This window comes from Egretta garzetta, unplaced genomic scaffold, assembly GCF_000687185.1.
Source record: "Egretta garzetta isolate BGI_Z169 unplaced genomic scaffold, ASM68718v1 scaffold245, whole genome shotgun sequence".
In the NCBI taxonomy this organism is placed as follows: Eukaryota; Metazoa; Chordata; class Aves; order Pelecaniformes; family Ardeidae; genus Egretta; species Egretta garzetta.
This window is the reverse complement of record NW_009259721.1, coordinates 291974-312746: the sequence shown is the minus strand read 5'-3', so window position 1 is coordinate 312746 and position 20773 is coordinate 291974. Positions and strand designations below refer to the sequence as shown.

General features: G+C 41.7%; 1 protein-coding gene across 1 annotated transcript in view; it reads right to left on the bottom strand.

The window, feature by feature from the left end:
- TRIM33 (tripartite motif containing 33) overlaps nt 1-20773 on the bottom strand; it is a gene marked incomplete at its 5' end in the record, with an annotated part of 43367 nt that overhangs the window by 21047 nt on the left and 1547 nt on the right. Inside the window, 4 exons of the mRNA XM_035894864.1 lie at nt 3131-3247; nt 6290-6422; nt 8676-8823; nt 8923-9041. Coding sequence (XP_035750757.1) covers nt 3131-3247; nt 6290-6422; nt 8676-8823; nt 8923-9041 — 517 coding nt within the window. The remainder of the gene's footprint in view (nt 1-3130; nt 3248-6289; nt 6423-8675; nt 8824-8922; nt 9042-20773) is intronic.

The window sequence follows — 20773 nt, the reverse complement described above, 5'->3', positions numbered from 1 at the left end:
GATGAGGGCTCCCCTCAGCCTCCTCTGCTCCAGGCTGAACACCCCCAGCTCCCCCAGCTGCTCCCCAGCAGCCTGGGGCTCCAGACCCCTCCCCAGCTCCGCTGCCCTTCTCTGGACACGCTCCAGCCCCCCCAGGTCCTTCGGGGAGGGAGGGGCCCAATCCTGACCCCAGCATTTGAGGGGTGGCCCCCCCACCGCCCAGCACAGGGGCACGGTCCCTGCCCTGCTCCTGCTGGCCACATCACTCCTGATACAAGCCAGGATGCCCTTGGCCCTCTTGGCCACCTGGGCACACTGCTGGCTCATATTCAGCTGCCTGTCGACCAACACCCCCAGGTCCTTCTCCACCAGGCAGCTTTCCAGCCGCCCTTCCCCAGGCCTGCAGCGTTGCTTGGGGTTGTTGGGACCCAAGTGCAGGACCCGGCACTTGGCCTTCTTGAACCTCATACAACTGGCTGCAGCCCATCGACCCAGCCTGTCCAGGTCCCTCGGTAGAGCCTTCCTACCCTCAAGCAGATCAACACTTCCACTCAGCTTATTGTCATCAGCAAACTTGCTTCCCAGCCTCGAAGACTGAAGGAACAATTTCTGTATTGCAGAAGTTCTGATAAGTGCAGAAATTATAGCGTGTTTGATTTCTAAAAGAGAAATCATCACTAACCAACTTTTTCAAAGAAGCCACCTAAAATTCCAGTTTTGGAAAAAAAATTTAAGCAGCCTGAGATCAAGACATATCTCAATTAACAACTTGCATTTTTACTTAAAATAATATGAAACAGTCCTGGTAGTTTATACACTTTGTTTGTATGTTTATACACCATACAGACATAACCCAGCCAAGACGTGTGTATATGTACACAAATATATTTATCTCCATATCATGTCTCTTTCCTCTTTCACTGTGAAGAATTTATATACAATGCCTTAAACATTTATGCTACTGTATATTAACCAGAAAGGAAGTCAACCCTGAACCTCAGATGGACCCCTCCACCTGAGCCCAAAAAATCTTGTAACAAAAAGGTTATTACAGACCTGTAATCAAAACACAGTAAGGATATAAGCATTTTGCTAATGATATGCCTGTCTACATCATTCTCTTGTGCTTTACTACTACTGCCTTTCAGGTTTTTTATACCTCACACCTCTTCATCATTTCCATTGCTGTCATTCTTCCTTAGTTTTAGTGTCTTCACTATTCTCAACTTCTTCGGACTCAAGGAAATCATCCTGAGCTCTGTCCACAGAATTTGAAATACAGCATTTCTTAAACTCCTTTGCAAATTGTGGATTTATTTGATCCTATGCTGCCTTAATCTAGTGACAACATAGCATCGCAGCAGGATTCTTTACTTCGCTTGTACAAGTCAGAGCACAACACCTTGCCACAAGCCAGTCTGAGTGTAAAGACTTAAATGGTCCTTTGTTAAAGGGCTTCTTTGCTACTAGATCAAGCTTCTGAATTGTGGTGTCATTCATCCTGATCACAAGACCAATACAATGGCAATGATCTTCATTGTTGGTGTCAAATGCCCTTTTAGGCATCTTGAACCCATGTGCTTTTTTGTGACAGCACAACCTAGTCTTCTACTCCAAAAAACATTCAACCAATGCTTCATTAGGTCAGCAGGCATCCATCCTTGGCTTTGGCACCTATCAATTATTCCAGCAGGCAACTGTTTCTTCAACGCTGTTTTATGCTTCACGATCACATACAATGGCAATTCCATACCATCTGCTAACACTGACAACATTGTTGTAATACACTTCTTTTTCATTCCCTGAAGTTTTTATTATAATAGATTTTGTGCCCTACACTTCAGCAAAGTAACTGAACGGCATGTCAAAGTAAACCAGTGTCTCACTTGCACTACCCATTTGGCTCAGCAATCACATGCCACAGAAATTCAGTGAATTTTCAGTGAAGCCAGAAACTGTTAGGCAAAAAAACATTACAATGTGTTACTCATATATGCAACACCAATTATTGTCCTTGAATTCTTAGAGAACATTCTGTGACATTTCTTGAGCTTTCAGTTTATTTCCCATGTACCTGGGTTTCTGTCTCTTCTTCAAGCCTGTAACAACTCCACAGCTTGTCCTCCTGCTTCACGATGGTCCCCTCTCTTTTGGGTCCCTTCAAAGAGTTCCATGCCAAATCAGCATATAAAAATTTCTATTTTCCTTGCTTCCATCTTCACACATCTGCCTCCGTCACGTTGTATGTTCTCCTTCCCTTACAACTCTTTTTTTTTTTTTTTCTTTTCTTTTCTTTTTAAATGTACATGGTACCACTGGGAGTTAAAAATTTCCACCAGAACTTCTCTTTACGTCTCTGGTACACTTCCTTCTACCCCTGTACTTCCCATGTCCAGATGCTCTGTCATTTTGCAAATGACTTAAAGTTGCAGAAGGCTCACAAAACCACCAAGAATCACAGTGGAATTCCCTGACCTCACCACATCACCACAAGTGGGTAAAAAGCCAGCAGTGATCATGTGCGCTCTCTCTCTATATTCAATATTACTTTGGTTTTAAGCTAACCCTGGAATTCTTATGTTAAACAGTAGTTTAAGAAAAGCTTGTCTTCCTTTCAAGTAATTACACTAAGTTTTGCTTGCCTAATTAAAAAGCCCCAACAGACCAACACCCCCCCCAATTTCCTATCCAATTTTCTATTCAATTTCAAAACAAGTTTTTGTTACACAGTTATCAGAGGCATTCATATGAAACAAAAATATTTCCAAGAAAGATTTGTTTAGCTCTACAGCCAACGCTTGTCACCTAGAGCTGAACTTAGCAGAAACCATAAAATGGGTTTTCCTTGCCTTTTTTATTCCTTCCCCCCTTTTTTATCTCCTCCCCCTTCCCCCAAGAATACTAAACATGTCACATCTTCACTTCTACACAAAGTCACCATAAAACACATCATCTTAGACATTTGTTTCTTGTAACAACTTCCAACAGCATTATAGGGAAGAAAGCATCACGAAAAGAAATTAAGTCCAATACAACTAAACATACAGAATCAACTAAGACATCACTATTATTCCAGTCCCATCATTCATCTTACTGTGATTCGTTAAAAGGGCAATGTGATAGTAACAGTTAATCATTTTGGGGTACTTACCTATTCTGAACCTGGGTAGCTGCAAAATTTACATAATTCTTCTTCTCAAGAAGTTTGGCCAACAGGTTCTCAATTGCACCCTTCTGGTTCTGAAAAGCTTCTTCCAGAAACTGATACCTTTTCAACACGCAAAAGAAGGTATCAATTACCAAGGAGCAATGTGCTGAAACCAAGCATTCTCAATTTAGATGTAAAGCTATAAAATTTTGAAAAAAAAAAAAAAAAAAAAAAAAAAAAAAACAAAACACGCAGAAAAATCAGACTATACGTATGCCAACCAGTGCACAAAATGTTTCAGTACTGATAAAACCTTTTGTAAATGTCCAGAAGACTGAAGCCCTATGGATCACTTATTAATTCCCACTACACAGGGAGACAATGTGCCGCATCATTTCACAAGACAGCAAGCGATGGAATATAAGCGAAAGGAGATACCAGGAACTTCAGTTTGACAATAATTTTGTTAACGTTAGATGAGGAAAATGCACTAATAGCTTAAAAACACATTAAATAACACACACAAAAAAACCTCCTATCCCAGAAAAACAGAGATTATACTGCTTATATTTTATTCAGTTTAATCTGAAAGGAAATATTCCTATTAAAAAAAAAAAAATTCTTAATTTTTTTTTTCAGTACTTCCAAGTGAATAACATTATCATTCCCTTCCAAGCCCTTCAACTAAACAGCTACTGTATCAAAGGCACTTTCCATTGCTTCATCTGAGAAGAGTGCCAGTAGCTACATCGAAGGAAAATAATAAAATTAGTTGAGTTTTCCTAACATACTATGCATCACAAGAGGGATTCACAAAGCAAAGCGCCTACATTGAAAATGGCAAGGGAAATTAAGTAGCTCCAAGAACTTCCATCTCTTCTGATCGACTGCTCGACTCTCAGAAGATTCCCCCCAAGCCCTAGGATTCCCATCAGTCACTTGCCACTTCTTGTCTTTGGAATAAGCAAGCTTCACGTTTCTGGAATATCATTTGTTAACAACAGGGAAAACTTAGGTTCCCAGAATGTCTTCCCTTCTTCACTATGCTAAAACCTAACGTTCAAACTGGCAGAAAACTCCTACAATTAAAGTGAAGCATCTTATAAGCTGCATTAGAAGTAACCTATAGTATCTCCCAACCACAAATGAAGGTAGTTTTGTCCTTTGCCAAAATCTAGTAGGACATTATGATCTAATCTAACAGGAAAAGACCCTGTGGATATACGATAAAATCCACAGTAACACTGCTTCTTGATTCCAACTACTCGTAATTATGATAACAGAGACTTAGGGAAGGAGCACACTGTTCACAACAGTTCCTGTCCGTTCCCTTTGCACCAGGAACAGGTAAGTTTCAAATACCAGGATTTAGCTTCCTCAGTGTTGAAATGGTGCTTTTTCTAGGAAGAGTCTGAAGTTCTTGCAGACAGACAGCATCACAGGATTTTAGGTACTATAGTGCACAAAGTAGCATTACTAAGGCTCCAAGGCCACAAAATTTGAAATGCTTGGAGATCTGCAGATTTTCTGAAATTATTTTCATCAAGCTGAAAAACAGATTTCCACTTTAAGGAGAAAAAAAAAAAAAAAATCTACACTTACCTATTACTGCTAAAAATTTGCTGTAGATTCTGCTACAGCCAAAAGACTTTTTTTTGTTTTATATTGTATTGTACTTCTAGCTTCCAAAGCATGTGGACTGAAAATTGCCTATACTAGAGCAATCACACACCACTATGATGCGAAAAGAACGTCAGCTTTCTACAGAATCACCAGCAGCTCTTTCAGTTGAAATTGTGAACTGAACACCGGACCGTGTTGCTACTGAAATGGTGATTCATCCTCCTTTGGTGTAAACTGTTAGGATTGCAGGTAAGAAGTAAACAGAAGATTAAAATCAATTCTTGTTTCCACTTAGCATGATTTTCCTTCAATGATTTAGCGAGCTTCAAAAAAAATCTCAGTTGTACTTCATGGCAGACGAAGCAGTCACCCTAATCATCTGTAATTCACATCTGCAGACAGAACAGTCTTTAAAGAATATTCTGCAAAGCATGTTAATAGCAAAGTGTTCTCTTACTGGAAGAGAACAGGTAAGTAGAACAAGATACATGGTTAATCCGTTAGCATCATGCGCAGAACAGATGCAAAGAAACCGCCTAGGAGAAGTTAGTTAACACATCCTGGGAGACCACGCTTTCTGGACAAGGGTGTCTTCCAGGGTATTTGTGATCAAGCCTATGAAAGAACAGAGCAGGAATATTTGAGGTTGTTACTATTTTAATAGTACTAACTCCAAAAGGAAAAGTTCTCCACGAGGCTGCTGTAGCAGTCTATGAGGGTAATCGCTACTCTGAAAAACCCCACGAGATTCAGTACTGCACCATACTGCCAAGCACCTTTACAGAGAAGCATGACTTGTAGACTGACTAGGAAAAGCAGTGCTGCAGTAGCTGATAAACACATATTTATTCCCAGATTCTATATTATAACACTGCAAAGTATTTTTTCAAACTACTATATGACAAAGCTGCTAAAGAGCAGGAAGCTTTCATGTATCTTAAGAGATTCCAACTTTTTTTCTAGCAGCTAAAAGCAAGCTCCAGAGCCAAAACCCATCATTTCTTTTTACTTGGAATGAGGCAACTTTCAACCAACTAAAAACAAACCCATTTTTCCCCTCTGTACTAGAAAAATATATTAATCTATGAGGCAAAGTTTATACCTTCCTTTACAAAACTACCCTAACTGAAAGACTCTTCCATAATCAAACATGCCCTTTCAAAAAATGACCTCATCCATGGCTCACTATATCACTTTTGCTTCTTTACAGCACCAGCTGTTCAGGGCTGCAGCGATTCCTATCCAGGCCCTGAACAGAGCAACAGCACTGGTCAACGCCAGGCAAGTTAACGTCTTAATCGCACCCAATCACCTCACACCATGTTGCTTTGAGTCTGCTCTTAAGATACTTGACAAAGCTCAACCAACTGATGACTTAAAGTTTTCAGCACCCCACACAGGTTCTCCTTCGCAAGGGATCATTTCAGTCTGACAAAGAGTAAATACAACAGCATTTAATGACACAATTGTTTTCAATCAATGCCATTTCATCCTCTGAGAAAGTGCACCACAGGAATTAAGACATGGTAATATTTGTACCTGTGTTCTTTGTGTTCCAGTAACTGACAGTCTCTGCATGTCAGCCTGTCACATGTTTCACAGAAAAGTTTTAACTGCTCTTGTTTGTGGACAGGACAGAAAACAGGACGTTGACCAGATGCTCCCACGGCCTCTGTTTTTAAAAATAAACCATTTTTGCATTTAAAAATAAAATTTAGACAATCTGAAGAGCAAAAGAACTAACTTCCAAGCCAAGTAACAACCAAGAATTTAGACAAAGATTACTACAGACCTGTTCTCACCCTAAAGTTACCGTGAATACGTTCTCATTGAAATATTTACAGTGCCAGTGGTTTATAGCTGTTTCCGCTTTATGACATACAAAGAGAAGGAGGAATTCCTCTCCATCACAAATGCTCAAAAGACACTGGCACAGGTAAGAATGTAAAAGCTGTACACAAACACCAGGATCATGTGCACGTGTTTAAAGATTAAACTGCATGCAATTCCACCTGTGACGCACTGAGGGGCGGACCAAACCTCACAAACTTTTATACTGGCAAACACCCACACATTTTCTAAATTATCACTTCAAAAGCCTTTATAAACCTCAGTAAGTCATATGCAACTGAAGCAGTAAATGCAAAACAAACATAGCCCGTGTTAAGAGTTACTTAAACCCCAGCTAAACTGCTTAACTTCTCCATTTAAGCAAATTACAGATAACATCAAAAAATAGTTCCAAGTTTACTAAAAAGTGCTGCACAGTCTTCTAAAGATATTTTGAGCTTAGCACAGAGGAAAGCAGCCTTTGGGAGATACAGCAGGCAAGTTTTAAAACATGAATGTCTTCCTCCAACATTTCTGAAGCTTGTTATATCATGCAAGTTATTGTGAAGAAAGAGAGCTCATGAACCAGCTGACACTCATTAATAGAAATTTAAAGTCTCCGGGGCATACCTTAGAGGCTAACAAGAAAGAAGGGAACCAGCTCCCCTGAGAAAATAATGCAGTTATTCCCTGCAATCAAGAGAGTTACTAAAGATTGCTGCACGCCAGGTCAAAGGAAGGGTACATTCTTGCCACATGCTACCGTACCGACCACATGTGGGCTCCCATCGTCGTAAACAGCAGCCTAGATTCCTGATAGAAAGTTTACTTCACTGGAACCGGCATCTTCCGGCACCTCCCCACTCAGGTTATTGAGGGGGAAGTGAAGCTATAGTATGACCTTGACAGTCACAGTATAGCACTCCGTTAGTAATTCTTTGTAGGGCCCTGTAGATTGATTTCACCTTTAAGGGTGCCTCGTCTACTAGGATTAACACATTTAAACTTAAATAGGTAATATTTCTCATTAAACAATACCCATGAAGACATACAGAGAAACCTCTCCAAAAGTGAAGTTTATTTGACAGAGCAAGTGAAATAAGAATGTTGTCTAGAATTACTAAGCTCAATAGCAAACTTTTTAACTATTAACATGATTTTGATGAGAGTTGCCAGAAAGCAAAGCAGTGTTACTCCTCTGAAATGGCATTTTATTTTATTTTAAATGTAGAGAGAGCGCAAAATATCAAGATCTCTCTTCTTCAATGTGATCAGTCTTCATATACATCCAGATTGTTTAGAACCTACAGGTATTTACATCGGAACTTTTATCCCATTTACAAATAAAATCTTCTAAGCTAAAATCCAGTTACCTTTTACCTGTTTTGAGAATGTTTTCCACATCACCTCAGTAGGTTACAAACAATTTACGGTCAAACAATAGTTTAAGAATTAATTTCTAATAAAGCTGTATGTCTAAACAAACTGTACACACGCTTCACGTTAAATATTGCTAGCTGAAAAAGATATTAAACCTAAAATAAATTCAAATTCCACATTTATTCAGCAGTATCAATACAACAGTAACATCAGAAGCTTATAGTTATATTCAATATCTGTATATAATTCTCTACTGGGAGAACTATAATTGCTCCTTATAACCAAGTACAGCAAAATGTATAACGTAATTTCCTCGGCCAATGGGTAAGATTACCAATACATCAGTGCTCTCCAGATTTCAACCCCTCCATTTAGTCAGTTACATAACTAAATAAAAGGATTAGTAAGAATGGATCTAAATCCTTTCCAAAGACTGCAGTCTCATTCTGTTTCTTCCGTACTTAAGATATTTTTTTACATTGGACACCAAACTGTACAAAGTATTAGCAAATAACCCATTTTAGTTTAAAATTTAGTTTTTCCTCTATTTTTAGAGCTACCAATTTTGCACTGGTAGCACTAAACTCTTCCCAAATCCTTGGAGAAAGCCATACAGCTGGTTGTTACCTAAATAATCCTCCCACTCTCTTTTTTCCTGTGCCAAAGAGAAAAAGGTTTTACTACAGGCAGGATTAAGTGATATCCAAACACTCACCTGAAGATACATCCTCTTTTTTCCTGATCATATGATCTTTAGTAAATTTTACTCGCTGATGCGCTTCTATGCAAGTCTTGCACAACCACTCCCCGCACTCTACACAAAATCCAACAGCACTAGCATTATCTTCACAGCTTGTACACACCTGCAAAGGGCAACCGTCACCATCATTCTCCTGGAAAGCATTAACACGTACAGAAACAAAACCAGCACATGAATTCCTGCAAGCAGTGAAGTGCCATACCTGTTCTGACTTCTCATCGGAGCTGCTTGGTGTTTCTGATGTGTCTTTTACAAAGTAGTTATCCACCAGATCAATCTGTCTGCATTCTTGGCGGCATATCGGACATCTGATTACACCAACTGCAAAACAGAAAAAGTTTCCCGGTTTTAAGAAAAAGAACGTGAAAACCAACATGCCCAGAATCAAAAGATGACAAGAATGAACACAAAATCCTCAAACTGCTCATTTCACTTGGGTAAATGAATGTATTCCACAGATGGCACTACCCTTAAAAACGAGCCGTTACCCACATAGAACAGGTTTCCCTGAAAAAACACCCCAACAACAATAAAAAACCCCCCCCAAAACCCCCACCACAAGCCACACACCCCCCCTTCAGAAAAGGATCCCTTCACTAGAATGAAGTTGTGATAATTTCTACATCATACTCAGTCTTTCTTACTGATTTCTTCCTAAAAAAAATACCTATTTTTAGCCAAGTCATTTGTTCTCCCCAAGCAAATATCGTCTTTCCCCCCAGCCTCATTTTAGTTTGTTAAACTCAATACCCCTGTTAATTACTGGTTATCACTGTCTACTGTTTGCATTGGGGGGGGGCGCCTGGACAGTCAGGTGCCACTGTCGTGGTGTCCATGAAAACGTCACAAGTAGCGCGCCACAACACTCTCCCAGGTACAACAGAGGATGCTTTCTACCACAGCCTGCTTCCATGAGTCGGGGCACACGTGCGGCAATATGAACTACCTGAAAGGTTTCAGGGCTTTTTCAGGTAGTGTTCTGCAGGGAAGGCTAATACCAAAAACCACGAGTTGATAGCAAAAATTCCTCTCATGCCAACTACACCTGCCTTTCCGCAGCACATACAGCACTGCACATATACATGTAAATGTATACACACATAGCTTTAACACTGGATATCAATTAGTTCCTTTCCAGCACGCCGCTTTGTTATCCTCTGTAATTGCTAATTTAGAGTTTTAAGTCCTTGGCAGAGCTGCAAAGAAGTTACACGAACCAAACCGACATTTAGCAGATGTTCTACAAACACCCTGTGTTAAAGGTTTGAAAACTTCCTTACCACTAAAGCAGTGGTTAACACTTTCTTCCCAGAAGTGTCATCTGGTCTGAAATCAAGCTCCTATACAATTTTATTGTGAATGTAATTTTGAAAAAGCTTTCAAAACAAGTGGGTATTTTTATACACTGGGACACCTGAAACAACTTGGAAAAGTGTAATTAAGTGACACTCAACTCCTTTGTGGATATTCAGTTTGAACAGTAAAATTTATTTCAGGGAGATTAATTACATTAGTACTAAATTAGCATTATTTTTTTTCAAGTGCTAAATTAACAACGGCTTCAGAACACAGAAGATTCACTGCGAGGCAACCATAACCCAACTAAAAATTCCCTGTCTCATCAAACCAAATGTGCTTCAAGAGCAGGATGTGCACAATAAACAGTATTTCAGTACCTACATATACAAGAGCTTTCATATACACAATGAAGCCTCCCCCATATGCAGAACCTTGAGATTTTCTTACTACTGAAAGACAAAATTCTTTAGGTAATACGATATGAAAGCCATCTACCGGCTGATGTGTTTATACTTACAGAACAAAAATTTCAAACATTTACCATTAAAACTATTCCATCTAAAACAGACCACAGCTAAACCTGCTTTTCAGTGTTGTTTTGGGTTAATCACACAAAATATTGCAGAAAAAAAAACCAACAGCCCAAGATCTATAATCTTTACACCCCGCAAAGTCAAGTTCCACAGATGCAAACTGCTTCCCGTAAGGCAGGTTTTGTTTTTAAACTAGACAAATTACTGGAAGTTGAATAAAATCAAGCCTTTTGGTGTGAAAAGAGCGATGCAACTGGCAGTCTGTGGGCTGGATCCTGACTGCAGGTAACTCCACCTGGCCCATTTCTTCTGTCTGAGAGGACACAGGGCACAGGTAATCCACAAACACCGCCCTCAAACATCCACTTTTTGCACCTCCATATTCAAATAGGCCTTGCACAAAGGAGCCACCAGAGTCCTGCACATCTCAGTATGCCACAACCCTAAGGCAAGGCCCTGCAATTCTCACTCAGCATTATTGCAACGCATTTTCACGTCGCGATGCCCATTATTTCCAACAGTAGCTTTCCAATATTATATGAGCCACAATACATCTCATACTCACTCATGTCCCAGTCTTTTAATCTAATATAAAACAAATTAACACAGCACCATTTGTACTAGAAACCAAACTACATTCCTGAGAAGATACAGATGTGGCTGATTTCGGGAGGGGAGAGGGAAAAGTAGAGAAAAATCACACTGAGATAGCATTTCCATCAAAGAAAAAGAGAAAGACATCCTTAAATGTCAAAACTTGAGATAATTGGAAAGCCAACAAACTTTATGGTAAAAATTTAAAGAGAATGTCTTTTAGGACAAACTAAGGCTCAGATGCTTATATCACTACCAGAAAGCCAAGGTTTCACTGCCGGTTTCAGTCCAAGTAACTTCTTACATAAGAAAACGAAAATGAAGTAAAAATCTCATCCTAGTCATACCAGCAGAACTTATTACATTGGTTTTCTCTATCAATTTAAATTAGAAGCTAAATACTGTTAAAAAAGAAAAAAGAAAAAAACCCAAACACGTTAGCCCTAGTACACCCATTTCACCGTAACTCTGCTTTCAGAAGAGGCATGTAACTACTTCCAAGGAACACAGCAGACAGCACACAGCAAAAACTACTGTTAACAGATCCATCCTTTTTTTCTAAATCACAGTTGAATTACACACATGCATAGAAATGATGAAGGTCAGACTGGTTTATGATTTCCCCCAATCCTAATTATTACCATTAAGACTTCCTATGTTCTCAAAGATGCCTTGATGTTATTTTGGAGCCATAACCTCTGGAGCATCGAATTATCAGCAGCACTGAAGCAAAGAGCTGAGAATAATGCAGTTTCTTTCAGACACCACATTTCCAATCCCATATAGCTTAGTTTCACCTAACCATAAAACAGAAATGCTTCTTCCCTGACAAAAATATTACAAGAAATAGTAAGTATTGACCGTATATCACGTGAAACTCTGCACTGAGGGTCTACAACGTTTTGAACGGCAGTTCCTTTCTAGCTTACACTGTCATCAAAAGACTGTCATCAGCATTAGTACAGGAACACAGTCATACTTCAGGTGCCAAAGGGAAAAAAGCACCCCACCAGTTTCACCAGCCATCCACGGACGCTCCTGTGAGTATCAGCGCTTTCATGAAGAAACCCAAGAACAAACTGCCTTTGGACCTCTAAGGCCACGGAAAAGTAGGAACTATTTTACAAGAGCTGCAGATAACAGGAGAGGGCTTCCAAGCTTCTTCCGCCAATCTGAGAGGCTGACATCTCTGGTTTTTCTCCTTTAGATCACAAACCTCACAACGATGTAAAAAGACCTGTGACAGCCAAGAGCATAAACACGTATTGCCTCTCTTCCACAGTACTTATATACACAGCTGTATGTACCAAATTTTCCCTTCCCTGCCATTTCCAGTAACACTGTGGTGAAATGAATTACATCCTACTCCCAACTAATTGTGCAGTTCAGATCAGATTCTACTTTTTGTCACACACTTCTCCAGACATTACGCAGAACAGCAACAATATTTTCAACCATACATGTTTACTGTCCCCCGTCTGCTGCTACATATAGAGCGTAGCATAAACAGTTTTGTTTCTCTCCTTCTACCCTACCTAAGGCTGATTTAAGTGAGAAGCACGAATAATTTCTTACCTGGAAATTTGGTTTGAGAGTCACCAATCCAGCAGGTAGGAAAAGCCTGCCTTGCACTGTCAACCCCACTCAAAGGAAGATAGGTTTCACTTGCCATCTTCTCACATCATGAACCATTCCTCCCTACCAGAGTTTCCAAAGCCTGCAACAGAGGGAGAAAAGAAACTCCCAGATTCCTTGCGACACGCTCCTAAGGAGTCTCTTGACACGGTCAGAAAGAACAATTCACCCGAGACACTACTCTGAGCTGAAGAAAACCACGGAGAACTGAGAGAAGCGCATCCCTGCAAGAACGTGGTCAGGGACGGATCTGTAAGAGCTGCAGCAGGAACCAGCCCTGGGGAGCTGCCCGAGCCGCCCACCGCCCCAGCTCTCGCCAGCGCGCTCTCGGGGCTCGAGGCACAGCCCGCGGCCGATGGAAGCAGGAACACCGGTCACGTCCCGGGCACTGCCCCGCAGAGAGCTGCCACTGCCCTGCACGGGAGCCCGTGTCTCTGCAAATCAGGCTGTGGATTGCGACTGCAAAACCAAGCAAAAGACGTACAGCAAGGACATTCTGGTACCGCATCAGCTCTCTTGGCAACTTCTGCCGAGGTTATCACCTACGCTTCTAACGGAAGCAGAACACAAGCGAAGAGTTTTGTCGGAGCAGAGAGAGGCAAGTAGCACAAACTTTACTATGCAACACATGTTGAACTGTTAGTTATACAACTACTAGAAGTCACATCTTCCTTGCATTGCACATTAGACATTCTTATTTGTCAAATACTTTATTAAGAACACTCATGAGAGTAGCGCCTATGTAATCCTTTTAACTCCTTATGATTTAGATAAAGCACACTAAACTAGACCACAGACATCAAAGGATGCCAAAAAGTACAAAACGGAAGCAAATTGAGGAGAAAAAGTAATTCTGTTTTCATAAAAACAGAAAGACTGCTAAAAAAATCTGCAACATAATCCTGCAGCAAATCACAGTGGAGCATTTCAAAGAGAAATGCGTTAATCTACCACTGCCAGCAAACTCCTCAAGCTGCAACCAAAGTATTTCTCTTAATTGTAACTCTTAACTATGAGAATACCTTTTATATATTTATGTTTAAAAATTCCCACAGGTGACATTTCTCTGATGGCCATTTGCATGCATCTCAAAAAAGGCAATTTTTCCAACAGGATAATATAACTACGAAAGCCTTCATCTTGAACTAGTTTCAGCAGGGAATTTATTCAAAACCTGCTTAGAATTCATTTCTCCAGTTTGGCAACACTAAAATACTCTTCCAAATTTTAAAAATGCTGGAGAGCTACAGAGATGGAGGGGAAAGGCTGGATTCTCTACACTTCCAGTCTTATAAGAGCAAACCAGAGAAACTGTCCCCGGAGGAAGCTTATGTCAAGTCTTCAGCTTCTGTACCCTCTCCAGTTTGATGTTAAGGAGTTCAGGCTCTTGGCACTTTAGCATAAGTTGGAATCGACTGATCTACCCCGAGAACACCTTTGCTAGGCAAGACACATTCTGCCCAGTAAGACAGCACGTGTTCAACCCGTACCCACTACTTCTGCACAAGAAGAAAAAAACTGGAATTTTCCAAATCTTATTCTTTGTTCCCTACCCACACTTCTAGAAATTCCCATTTGAAATTTCATCAGATGCTTCACAGACCATCTGTAGAAGAGCAAGGCTTCCCAAGGCAGTAGGAATTAACCTGTTTCCTGGCCAAATACACATGCTACCATCCTCTCGATCTGGTTTTCTAGTTTTTGTTCACAAACACTAAAGAGAAGCTGGCAGGGAGCCTCCAGCACTGTAGCCCTGAGGTTAGAGAAAGGGGAAGTGGGAGGAAGGCAAGGGGAACACAGTTGCAAAGAGCCATGGAAACTTAACCTACTCACTACAAACATTACACGAGCTAAAGCAAAAGAGCTGACTTTTGTAAGAAGCTTCCATACTAAAGGATCCATACATTCACTTGCTGACTTCAAGGCCAAGTTGACTTCAGTCGACTTAAAATGAACAAGTCACAGCCTAAGCAAACCTTCTTAAACCTTACGGAGAACAAAGAGCAATAGTGTAAAGTGAAGTCACTGAAGTTCTAACTCCAAGACAGCCTGTGGCAACAAAATGAAGGGTATTGCCGAGGGTGAGATCGTCCCGTCTGATGGGGGAGGGCATGGCACGCACACGTACACAATCAAGGGGTAAGACACTACAAAAAGCACTTTGTACTTCAGTAGCATTTTTCACCACTGGATCCCCTCCATCACCGGGCTAACGCAGGGAATCTTTCCAGTAGTTCAAAATTTTAAATTCAAAGTATCTCTCAAAGTTTGTTCAGATATTGAACCCAAACGCTGGCATTTCTAAATATCCCTACTTCTATACTAAAATTCGTATTTTCATAAGATCCTTTAGCATAAGCTCTGGTCTGTAATACAAAAATCTATACCAATTCTTTAGTTGCTTTGTGACATTCAAGAGTACTAAAACCCTAAAACACGAGCATAAATAAGTAACTTGGACCTCACTTTAATATCCTAAATCACAATGTTCGAAGTAGCTTATGGACAAGCTGAAGAGGAGTCAACAGCACACCCTTTGGCAAAAAGGGCCAAGGCACCCCAGGCTGCATGAGCAGGTCCGGGGCAGGGATCCTTCCCCCTGGTCAGCACTCTGGGAGTCCGCACCTGGACACGGGGATCCCCAGTACAGGACAGACGGACAAACTGGGGCAAGCCCAGCAGTGGCAACCAAGACGATCGGGGCTGGAACACACAACCGTGTGAGGAGAGGCTGCACCTCTCAGACCGCTCAGCCTGCACCAGGGGACCTCACCACCGCCTGCAACCACCCAACGGGGCGGGGGCAGAGCCAGGCTCGTCCCAGAGGCGCACAGTAAAAGCACAAGCATTAACATGTACAAGCAGGAACAAGGCAGAACTTGCTTCAATGCAGTATGCATTTCACATATTTACGAGGATGGTTAGAGAAGTTGCCATCCCAGTAGACAGTCACCACACAACTGGACAAGGCCCTAAAGAACCTCCTCTAACCAGACCTGCTTTGAGCAAGGTCAGGCTAGACACGTCTGCCAACCTGTGTGATGCTCTGCTCCTTCATGAACATTCATTTTAAAGAAATGGCCTAGATTTTCTGTTGATACTTATCAGACGTCAATTAGCACCAGCCTAAAGCTCTACCACATCATCCACCAACAATCAAGTCATCAACCTTCTACAATCCTCATTACTGCTGAGTAAACAGCATTGTTTCAGACATCTGGTTTTACACACGTGTTTGTTTTGGGTTGAAGTGTGTCAGGCTGATTCCCAACACAGCAGTACTAAGCGAGTATAAGAAAACTCAGAATCCTCTCAGATGTTTACACTGTTATAATGACAATAAAGCTTCACAGCTCAGGAAATATTTGCAAGCACTCGTGCAATCTAATAACTCAAACTTCCGTTTTAAGTTCAAACTTGGCACGTATGCAGTCCTCTAAGGAATGAATCTCTGCCAGGTTTCATTTATTGGGTGAGAACACCGACAGTAATTACTGCATGTGCCTAATATCCACTTCTCTCAGAAATGTAAGGGTCCAGATATGTTTTTGCATAGCCATACATCAAACCCTGTTCTAGTTTCAGTGATTAGACCTTGAAATAAACCCTAACAGGTCAAAGCGAGTGACACAATCACACCGAAAACTATCAGAATATAAATACATTTAAAAAAATGAACTGCTTTCAAGGTCCACTCTTAACTCAGCTTTTTTTTTTTTTTTTTTACTTTTGGACAAACAATCCTTGCTTATATCACAACTGCCATGCACTGAATTGACAGCACGTTATATTTAATAAGGAAAAGCCATTTATAGCAGTCACAGACATCAATTCTTTTAAAAATAACACATGCCTAGAGTGTTCTCAGGCAAAAACATTATTTTAAAATATATTATTAATTTAGACTGAAATTTAAGTTTCAGACCAAGATTTCTAGTAAGTCCAGAATATGAACTGAACATGTTTCAGGACGCGGCCTTCACTGGGCTCCAGCATATATTCATGACCCTCACTCACCAACACAGGAGAAAGCTAAAGAATCGAGAGTTCGGGCAACGTGTACGTCTATCTGCTGCAGGGATTTTTGGCTTTCTAGACTGAAAGTACAGTAACCACTACGAAATCCATTTAAGTGATATGTCGCATTCTCATACACATCCTAGCATTTTTGTGTCCCCCTTCCAAAACAAATTAAAAATAGCTACTGTGTAATTTAAGGTGTGATTAATACAGTTTCTAAATACAGAAACACCAGGTATGGGAGTTGAATTCAGCATATCCAAACAATTTCCACTACTATATATTATAGCAGTAAATGTATTGTTCCTCACATTCTACATACACGCACATTAGCCAATTCTGTGTGCACCCCTTTGGCTCTCTGAAAGCATCTTGCAGCTCTTTCTTAGTTTTTCAGCCCAATGAAGATTGGGTCATTCACAAGGAGCTGGGAAAGCCACACATTCCGCCCGTTGAGATAATCTTCTTAAGAGAGCCTGTAAATACGTCGGTGAGGCAGTGAAACCTCAAAACAACCTATCTTCCCAGGAGCAGAAGCAGCAGTGGGTGCATAAAAAGTTGTTTTGCAGTATCTGTAACCGTCTGAAATCTCTAATTTAGAAATAAACATTTTTTCAGAATACTGTGGTACAAATACAAGAAGGCGTTTTCTCGTAACCTGTTCAGTCTGAAAGGAGGAGTCCAGCTGGACAGCTGGAACACCAGGCACTAAGAAATCATCTATCCCTCAAATAAAATGCACATTCCAATGATGTATTAAGTCATTAAACTGAATACCAGATGCTACTTTTTGCGTTAAATAAATGACATAAAAATACTGGTTTTAAATACATAAAACCAAACACTCCTATTTTTTCCCCGACATAAATGTAAACAACAGCAAAAAAGACTTTCACTGGTGCAACAGGTATGAACCTACAAACTACTTCTTTATAATACAGCAACCCACAACTTTAGACAGTCGTTTTTAAACTTCAGTCAGTGTTTCTCAAACTTCTAGGAATTGAGACCATTCTTCTGTCTTTGTCAGCAGTGCCTCTCAAGGGAGTGCCAACGGGGTAGAAGAGAGATGCTGGTACAGACCACAGACTACTGCCTTCAAGCATCCTCAGCGCCTCCTCTGGGAGAGCAGCAGCAGGCTTTCCCCAAAGGGCACTGGCACTCAGAACTGCGCTGTAGGTACCGACCTCGCACTCCACTCCTGGTCAGCAGCTTCCACAGTTATTACCCGATAAACACACACACGCACTGACAACTCTTAGCAAAATCTGAAAATCTGAAAGAAAGCAGCCAGGAAAATATCAAAAGAAAAACCCAATTTTTTTGCCATAGCACTTGTAATTCTCTCACCTAGGCGTAGAAACACTGAAAAATAGCAGGCAAATGTAAATGCACATAAAATAGTACAGCTTGTAATCCAGCAGTGAGAGTCTGCAGTTAAGTGTAACCTGCTTCAGGTATAGCTATGGGTACCACTTCCCATAAATGCTTCCTTCATGAAAAAAATACCTGCTTATGGTTCAGGAGACCAGAGAAACCGTAGAAGTGGAAGTGAAGCTTCGTGACTATCAAACCCCACACCAACACGGAAGGAACTTGCATGACTAAGCAACATGGTACTTCTCTGTATGTTGAGAATGCCCGTTTTGTACCTAATTTACTGGTAAGTATTTCATGTGCCATTCAACTGATTCCATTTACAGTGTGCAGAGAGCTGTCCACAAAATTGCATCTTCTGGTTGGTCAGTGTCTTCTTCTTAATTAACCTGCTGGGCTAATACATTTATTCATGCAGACATGTACCACAACAGATGGATCATTCACATCTTTACCAATATACTCTTCACAACCTGAGCCGGAGCGTCCGGGGGGAGGGGGTTGTGGTAACTTCGGAACTCCCTTGGGCTAAATTAAGGTGAAACAACACCAAATGATCAGTTAAACGTTTTATTTATGGTAGATGCAACCTGAACTTGGAAGGCGTAATAGTGGCAGTGCAGTTTCTTATTAAAATGTTCGCCAAGGTAAGAAAGAGAAAGAGGAAAAGACAGGAAAACGGGAGCGGGGGGGAGAGAGAGATTGTCACCACCCCTGGATCCCACGATGAAGCTCTCTGTCAATGATGCTGACGGTCACGGTGATCATCCAGTGGTGGGCACACACAGGGCTCCTTGTGTCTGCATCTTTTACGGCCCAGTTTATGCCCTTTTTACATCAATCATGCCCCTCTGTTTTCTGCGCACCGCCCCTAAGGACTTGATCTTCTGTGCAGGTGAAATTATGGGGGGTGGTTGTGAGCCCCTTCCCGAATAAGCTTGGGGGGCCCCTTAGCTATGTACCGTAAGTTTTGCTTAGCTTATCAGGACTCAGGACTGCACATCCCTCCACACACCTCTGGCGTCCTGCATTAGCCAAATCTCTCACGTGCAGCGTTACTATGCGGAGCTTATCTTGTCACAGGACCTCGCAAGCAACCTCCATCCCTCCGCCACTATGCAGGACTTACCCTGTCACACCGCCTCGCAGGCAAGTTCCACTCCCTCCCTCAGCCGCAAAAGCCAGGCCCGGCCTCTGTAATTTTCTATGGCAACAAGTGTTGGAGGCATTTAACCATGTTCAGTCTCTCACAACTCTCCCGAACCCTACATGCACATCTCTCTCACATCATCTAAAAGTTTTTGACACAGCAACCCAAAGATTCTTACTTCACCAAAGCACACAATTAAACGTTCTTAATGTGCGTGTTTCAGTTTATATATACTTCAGAAGCTATGCTTCATGTTGTTCCCACACATGTATCCTAACAGACATAGCGGGATTCAGATAACCCTGCTAACTGCTACTAAAATAAACCTAGCTTCCCAAGCTCTATCTCCTTCGCTAGCACACATAATGCAAAATGTAGAATCTGGAATTTAACAAGAAGGATCACAAGGACCAACTGAGTACTTTAGTTAGTGTTTTGTGATGGGTTGACCATCTCACAGCAGCCGCCCCTGTAGCCCCCCACCTACCAAAACCTTGCCACACAAACCCAATATATGCATTTATGCGCTATATTCAAGGCATCATCTTTAAAACTGAAGGACTTTCTGAGACCACGTGCCAGATGAACCGCTACTGATCAGTTTGGGTGAAAGAACCACTACCAAGCCAGGTTAATTCCTCCACTGTGCAACACAGGAAAGGCTTGAGTCCTTACTAAAACCAAAAAGATGTCACCAAACAAGGTCGCTTTCACCACAGGGCCCAGTTAAGACCTGCAAAACCACTTACCAGGGCCCTAGTTTGGCCTGTAGACCACAGCACGTGAGTCACTGCATTAAAAGCTCCAGAAGCTTTTCAATTGCATCCCTGGACACGTAAAATAAATTAAAAAAAAAAAAAATCAAGCTGTGATTTCAATAAAAACACCTGGAAGGCACAGTCTACACTCGTTCCACGGCACGGAAGTTACGTACGCATCAAGTACACGGGCACAGCGAGCCAAGTGACCCGGAGCACTGCAATGCTTTAACCTGGTCCACAGGAAACGCGCATCCGAGAGCAGGTGAGCTACACGCACCGGCTCTGACTGAGCACGCGACACCGTAACAACACGGAATTAGATTTCACCGAGACAATTTTTTTTCCGAGTGCTGTAGCACTGAACAGTTGAACACCTCCTCCCAGACACACCGCTCCTCTAGCACCCCCCAAAGCCAAAACAAAACGCACGCCACAATTTACGCTGTAGTTCCAAGAACCCCCAAGTTTCAGCCCTCGCTTGAAAATCCGAGGCAAGCTGCTGACGGGCGCTGCGAGCCGGACCCCCGAGGATTAGGGCGACAGGAGCACCGGCGGCCACGTACGCTGCCTCTCCCGGCACCGGCATCAAACGGGGCCGAGGAAAGCCACGGGTTCAACCCCGGAGAAAGCGAGGCCGAACGCCTGCTGGGTGGGAAACACGAACCCAGCGAGCAAGGCGGAGAA